This window comes from Montipora capricornis, chromosome 10 (assembly GCF_036669925.1).
Source record: "Montipora capricornis isolate CH-2021 chromosome 10, ASM3666992v2, whole genome shotgun sequence".
Classification (NCBI taxonomy): domain Eukaryota; kingdom Metazoa; phylum Cnidaria; class Anthozoa; order Scleractinia; family Acroporidae; genus Montipora; species Montipora capricornis.
In genome coordinates, this window is record NC_090892.1 from 51482987 (window position 1) to 51490486 (window position 7500).

The 7500-nt window shown below is 39.9% G+C and overlaps 2 protein-coding genes across 3 annotated transcripts in view; one reads left to right on the plus strand and one right to left on the minus strand.

Annotated features, from left to right (window-relative positions):
* Window positions 1-5635, plus strand: part of LOC138021989 (probable phospholipid-transporting ATPase IIA) — a 38268-nt gene extending 32633 nt beyond the window's left edge. The window contains exons 31-34 of the mRNA XM_068869015.1: window positions 275-383; window positions 2530-2587; window positions 3079-3282; window positions 4730-5635. Of these exons, the coding sequence (XP_068725116.1) occupies window positions 275-383; window positions 2530-2587; window positions 3079-3282; window positions 4730-4866 (508 nt within the window). The 3' untranslated portion in view covers window positions 4867-5635. The remainder of the gene's footprint in view (window positions 1-274; window positions 384-2529; window positions 2588-3078; window positions 3283-4729) is intronic.
* The window catches only part of LOC138021990 (uncharacterized), a 26762-nt gene continuing 24837 nt past the window's right edge, over window positions 5576-7500 (minus strand). For both annotated transcript variants that reach the window (XM_068869017.1, XM_068869016.1), the window contains exons 12-13: window positions 7053-7207; window positions 5576-6555 (exon numbers count right to left, since the gene is read on the minus strand). In XM_068869017.1, coding sequence (XP_068725118.1) covers window positions 6469-6555; window positions 7053-7207 — 242 coding nt within the window. In that variant the 3' untranslated portion in view covers window positions 5576-6468. The remainder of the gene's footprint in view (window positions 6556-7052; window positions 7208-7500) is intronic.

A 7500-nucleotide genomic window follows, 5' to 3' on the forward strand; every position in this document is an offset into this window, starting at 1 on the left:
ACAAGATCACAATAGTGGCGGGGTATTCTGCAGTTACTCCTCAAAAAGTATAAAGGAACAAACGATGAGTGGTATAAACCAAATTCGTTTAAACTTCCATATGTTTACAAGGTTCATGTGCATAATTTAATAGCACGTAGATGGAACCATAATTTCTTGAACACCATGCATATTCTGACACCCAAAGCGTTCGCGCTTCTCTTGTGGCCCTACACCAAGTATTCTCCATCAGCAAACAAAGAAATCTAATTTTGCTCATATTTTCGCGTTACAGGTACGGCACGTTTTATACTATGTTCCCAGTTTCTTCTCTTGTGTTGGACGAGGATGTTCCTTCTGATATCGCTTTGATATATCCTGAACTTTACAAAGATTTGGGAAAGGTTGGAGATGGATATTTACAAATACATAAACTTGCTTTTCTACAGATTTGTTATGCTTTCTGTTCAAAACCTTATTAAAATAAGGGTTACAGAGATAGGAGGCCCGGGATATGTGAATTGCAGTTAACTTGCTTCTAGATTTAATGGAATCAGAATCGTGTTTGTGAAGACCGTGCTTTCGCACTTGAGTGAGGTCACTTCCGTTCCAAGGAACATCCAAAAATAACTTTGTAATTTTACTTATGCCCGGTGATTCAAGAAAAAAGGTGGACTTCTTTTGTCGGAAGAGCTATCTATAACCTATTTTTGGCCGTAGCTTGAAAGGGAGAGTTTCACGTCTCTGCGCATGGGCAAACTGTCATGTCAGCCCATTTAATTCCATTGTTATTGAAACAATCGAAAGCACTGATGCAGGAAACGGAAACAATCCCATAGTAATGGATTACTCATTGGAATTACTTTTGTAGTGATTTCCTTTGTGTTATGAACCTACTGCATGCGAATAGATTACTCGTGCGTAGAATAAATTTTCGACCCGTACAATAAATTCGAGATCAAAACTAAATTCGATATTTTCTGTGTAAACCCGCAGTGTCTTCCACCGAATTTGGGCCTTAGTCATTCAGTGTATTTGCTTTAATGCTCTCTGTGTTTAATTAACATCATCTGGTTCAGTAGGAAACCGTAAAATTTACAACTGCTAGTGCTAAAGCTTGGACATGCGCAAAACCGTGAAACTGTCCCTTTAAGCCATCAGTCCGTAACAACAGAAGACAATAGCTTTAGTGCAGTAACATTGTCTCGGTAAACATAACATCATTTTTGGGCTTTTCATTGATTATGAGACGTTATCATCCTATCTTGTTACAACAATAGTTCATCTATCTATCTATCTATCTATCTATCTATCTATCTATCTATCTATCTATCTATCTATCTATCTATCTATCTATCTATCTATCTATCAATCTATCTATCTATCTATCTATCTATCTATCTATCTATCTATTTATTTGAGTTTCACCGCCGAGGTGGTAAGAGTCACACAACAGATTCAAAGTTCAAAGTTTATTGCACACTGTTTACAGAAAACTCTATTTACACTAGCAAGTTTTCCTTCACAAGTCCACTTGTCAAGGAAAACTTGCCACTGTACACACTACCAAGTTCTCCTTGAAACATGTTTCCTTGACAAGTTTTCCTTGGTAATGTAAATGGAAAGTATAACAAGTTTTCCTTGACAAGTGCACTTGACAAGTAATTTACACTGGCAAATATCGTCCTTGACAAGTGTCCTTGTTCAGAAACTAGCATGCTAGTGTTTGAACAAGGGCACTTGACAAGGAAAAAATTGTCATATTTTCCCGTTTACACTACCAAGGAAAAGTTGTCAAGGAAAACTTGCTAGTGTAAATGAGGTTGAAGACACTATACAATCATCACAGAAAAGAAGTACATTCAGATAGTAATTAGCTAGTCGAGACAATAATTAATAGTGTAAGCGCTTTCCGAGCCTAGTGGCCCAACACGCCGGAGCTTATCCCTGGTTTCCTAAGCATGAAGCGACAAGGAGTATTTCTACTCCCCCCTGGATGGGATGCTAGTCCATCGCAGGGTTACCCCCAGCCTTGAATTCGCCGGTACCCATTTATACACCTGGGTGGAGAGAGGCACCGTGGGAGTAAAGCGTTTTGCCCAAGAACACAACACAATGTCCCCAGCGAGGACCCGAAGGCCATGAGGCCACCGCGCCTCCCAATTTAGTAGTGTATAGTGACCAAAATAGCCAATAAGCTTTTGAGTTGGTCACTGTCATGTGGATATAAGTTGGCTACGGCCGCATGTTAAGTATAGAGCTACAATTGTAGGCTCGGTTGATGGTGTGCCCTTAACAAGCACGTCCCATCTCACAGATTTTATGAACAAGAGTTGTGGAACAGCCTATCAGTCCTTTCCTATTCACACTTATTTACAAACTCTTTTATTTTAATCTGAAAGTTGGAGTTTGTTAACAAGAAAGGAGATTCAATTTAAATGTTGTTTTATTTAAATTGAACGGTCCCCACTTATCACTGTGCAGCTGTCCTTTGGGTTTTGTTTTGGAAATAATTTAAGGTATTTCCCGTTGTTTGTTGTCTATTTACAGGGCAGGTCGCTGTCGTACAAGACGTTCTTTATCTGGGTTCTTATCAGTATTTACCAAGGTAAACGGAAACTTACTTCTGAGAAAGACTGTTTTTGGCGATTCTCAGTCTTCGTCTTCATGCTTCGACAAACCAACAGTCAGTAATCCTCGCCCTCAGGGTCTCTCTTCTTTCCTTCACTTGGAGCCATTGCCGTTACTTAACCTCATTTTCACAGCGAATCTGTGGATAGCCTTTTTCATGAAAGAAAGGGCGTATAGATTTTGGAAAAGGGAGTAACTTCAGTTTTCCTCTTTCCTAGTTTTCGCAGAAATGATCGGAAAATCATGTACCATTTGCTTCGTCCCACTAGTGCCATGCTCCTTGATGAATTTTGGCGTCAGCCATGTTTGATTCCCTGGAAAAGGAATAGTCTGGTCTCGTTCCGTTTTGATTGAGGGAAATTGTCTAAATTGTCCTAAGTTTCAGTCACTTTTAGAAACAAACCTGATTATTCCCATTCATATTTTCACACTACTGGTTATAAAGCTTCTCTAAATATTCTTCCGCAGGTGGTATTATAATGTTTGGAGGGCTTCTTCTGTTCGACCAGGATTTCATTCACGTGGTATCCATAACCTTCACGGCTTTGATCCTGACTGAACTGATCATGGTGGCATTTACCATTCGCACGTGGCATTGGCTCATGCTATTTGCTGAAGTTATTAGTCTTGCGCTCTACGTTGGAACACTTGCAGTGCTGAAGAATTATTTTGGTAAGTCAGACAGATATCAGGTCCTCGAAGCCTGTTATTTCCTCAAGTGTTGAATTTGAAAGCTTTGAACATTGAAAACATCACGAGTGGCCATAAACCACGAAATGCACGAGCAAGTTCATTCGGTTTTTTAGTTATTATATACTCAACAAAATCGCCCCATCGCTTTGTTTCCTTGGAAACTTCCGCATTGCGCTTTTTAACCTCTTGCACTCTGATCTATTTATGCATTTATCATTGACCAATCAGGAACGCGATATTTTGAGTATATAGTAATGGCATTTATACTTGGAAAATGGACAAACGCCTTCTTTACACTCAATGCACCTTACACGATCAAAGTAAGTTTTAGTGTGTGTTGTGTAATTTCGCTCTTCGTTTCTTTTTTTGGGTGTCTATTCTCGTTTTCCACTTCACCGCTCAGGGAGCTTAAGCACGCGCGTTTTTGAGACGCGGACGCGGACGGACAGTGATGTCTCCCAGATTTTTATACTAATCATCTCTAATGTAGAAGAGATACTTAGCAATGTAACTGTGGTTGTGTGAAGACAAGTTAAAAGGGAAAACAGCTCACTTCCGACCGTCCGCGTCTCAAAAACGCGCGTGCTTTAACTCCCTTTTGCCAACTGTGAGTTTCGTGAATTCCTTTTTCTCTTATTTGTCCATTCATTCTTTTACATCGATACGCTTATCTGCTTGCGTGCTTAAATAAAATGCTGTTGTTTCCTTTTATCGGAGAAGTGATTACCATAACAGCCATAGTCGTCACTACGTTGACAAGCAGCCTCAGAAGTTTAAGAGGAGGATATTCAATAGAACATTTCCGAGTTCATGTCCGCTTCCTCTTCAAAGCGAGTCTAAGTGCGAAGTTTTTGTGATGGTAATTAGTTCTACTTTACATATGAATGAAAACTAATTTTCACAACAAAACTTCGCACTCAGACTCGCTTTGAGAAGGAAGCAGACATGAACTCGGAAATGGCCTATTGACACGATTAGAAATTTCATGCGCAGACTCGAAGGAAAACTCCAGTATACTAAACAAAACCACCCCTGAGTACTGCTCAGTAGGTTTCGTTTGAGTGCCATTCATCCGCAGACTAAGGAGTTAGAACCAAGCGCCATAAACGCTCAGTATGTAAAACGGCCACTTTCAAAAATAGCATATAATACTAGTTTGCCCTCCGAAGTTTGCACAAACATTGTTTCCAGCTTCTCTTGGGACTTACCATGGCATCAAGAGAAAATAACAACAATTTTTGTGCAAAATTTTGGAGGGTAAACAAAGAGTATTATGGTATACATGTTAATCCAGAAGAGCTCAACCTCTTTTCCAGGACCTCTTTCTTGAGAACGAGGTTGAGGAGAACTTTCCAATGACTTAAGTAGGTCTTCAAAACTAAAGGATTTAGTTAACACCGCAGATATGCACTCTTTTTTATTTCAGATCAGAAGTTCCTTGTGTCAGCAGAGTTTGCATGGAAGGTGGTTGTTATTACTTTGGTCAGCTGTTTGCCGCTGTACATTCTTAAATATTTGAGGCGCAAGTACGCCCCACCCAGCTATTCAAAATTAACGAATTAGGAAATGTTAATACCACTCCATAGAAGTGGTTACTTCGTGGAATGTGCTCTTAGTCCATGGACAACGTTGTTTCCAACAAAGTATCGACCGTCGGGCTGTCTATCCCTTAGAATACTGAAGACGGCAAGGGGTTTTTATCCGACTTATTACGTTGAGATGTGAACGAGTGGGAGATGGCAGCTAATATAGATTTTTTTTTCCAAAAAGCCTTCGTGACATAGTCGCGCTATTCCAAACACGAGAACACAATTTAGGGTTTTTTGGTTCGTGAAATTTATTGTAAGAAGGGTAAATATTCGTGAATTGCAGAGAAAATACTGTTATCAATCCATGCCACTTTCAACTGAAACGAGCAGCGTTATTTATATATTTTTCTACATAAAGAAAATGGAGAGTCTAATGTTTCAACTGAAAATCACCCCATTTATGGGATGATTATTTAGGTGCTAGCTTAGGTTGTAGGACATAGTTGGTATTTAATTTATAAGGTGTTCGTAACGTCTTCATAGCCTGTTCTATTTACTAACTTTCTGTAGGCTAAACGAACCCTTGAATAGATGGATCTTGAAATGTAAGAAGAAATAGCCTTTAAGAAAATAATGGGAAAAGGAAGATATTTAAAGTAATCCTCGTCGTTCAGCCAAATTAGTGGTATGAACCTTTGTGAGGGAAAAGGTCGACGAGTTTCCTGTAAATATATAAACGACAGTGAAGGTTTGGTTGGTGTTTTATTATATTTGGGAAAACTAAATGAATTTTTTCCATTGTAGCGTGTCTAGCCATGCTTATTTGAATATATTAATTGATCGGCACTAATGAAAAAAGTCGAGAAAACCATGGCTAACGTGAGGTTAAAAACGCCGTGGAAGGAAGTTTGCAACGAACGAAATACGGGCGGGAGAATTTGGATTTTGACCAATTGAAGTGCTCCTACCTTCACTTTACTGTTTCAAGTCACATGCTGAAGTGTTTCGGTGCAAGTGCATTTCGCGAGAAACAGTACTACCCCGAGAAAATTCTATGGCCTTACAACAAGCACCCTAGAAGGTAACAACAAGGACTACTTAAAAATGTGTTCCGCTGTACCATTTGTGGAAAAGAATTACGTGCATCGAATGTTTTAACGCAACATACTACGACTGAGCTACCGGTCGTAAAACCTAATCGATTTGAAACCGAGTGCACATATGAAAATACTACGCGTTACGCTGAGAAACGCTGCTCCTTGTCCAACTGAAACTCCATTTCGACATGTCCAGGCTATCCAGTTAACGATATCGCCAATAATGGCGATTGTATTGGCGATTGGCCCGTGTTTTACAGCGTTCTGCACTTCCGTGCATCAAAATACTGCAGATCTACGTTGAGCTCAACCCCAATAAAACGTAAGCCGAATGTCTATTTGAAAAAAAGACCTTGCTTGTATTTCAAAACAAAAATGTCTGCTGTCCTTCCCTTGAAGGGAACGTGATATCTCCGTGTAAACATGGCCAGTCGTGGCTTCTCACCACACATCCCTTTTCTCTAAGGAATGATCCATCTCAACACAACGCATGAATGGCCAGCTGTATCGGCATGATCATCCAAAGGGAATGAAGGCATTCAGGAGGCTTCCACTGATGGATGCCTCTCGCTATGAAATCCGAAACCTTTCTTCTGAGTGAAAAGATCCCGCTCCCCTCTTTTAACCTGAAAAGACAAAGAATTACATAATGGAAAACGTTTTCAGTTGCAGTGGATCCAGCAGAAAAACTTAAGCTTCAATCATATCCAATCGTTTCAGTCTCACGGTATGAACAAGAAAAAGATCCCATTATATCGCCATTTTCGAAAATGTGCATGTACAAATAGTTTTCGTTACTGCGAAAGTAACATAACCGCGATGGCCAAATGTGTGGGCGACTATCTCAGCCTACTACTGACGTCCCCTAAGTCTAATCGTTTTAAACACTCCTCCTCTCCGCCAAATTCGTATTAACGCTCATGTTTAGCACCCTGCAACACAGCTAATATTGCATTCTTGCTATCAGTGTTGCTCTTAATATGACATAACGTGATGATACACAAGAGTAATAAATCTCACTAGAGTAGACAAGGGCGTCATAGAAAGCTCGGGAAAAAAGTGACAGCCAACATTGCGCAAGTATTCGCGGATTTAAGTGTACCGAGAAGAACAAATCACTTACATTATCCAATACAATGGCCGTGACCCAGTCCTCGTTTCTCTCCAAGCTAAGATCCGAGGGTCGGTTCTGTGCGAGTGGGTTTGATGCACAACTGACTAAGAACTCTCTTGACAAGCTCCCTTCACTTGGTGTTTCTTGCTTGTCGTTCGAGTTATCTACAATTTAATGTTTAAAGATCCAACAATTTAATCATTATCATGTGCAAAAATGTTCCTTGATGGATGGTAAGCAGCTTTTGAGAAAAGAAAAACAAAACCAACGTTGCCTTGTCGAGTGGGCTATCTTCCTTGGGATCTGGGCGTCGAACCGGATTCAATTCCGTACAGAATAGAAACATATACATTATCAAGGCTTCGTGCCAAAAATTGAGTTTTCAAGCAGTCTTTGTAAGAAGATTTCAACGCCATACATTGTGTTTCAGTGCTTTCTTTGCTGACAAACCCTACAT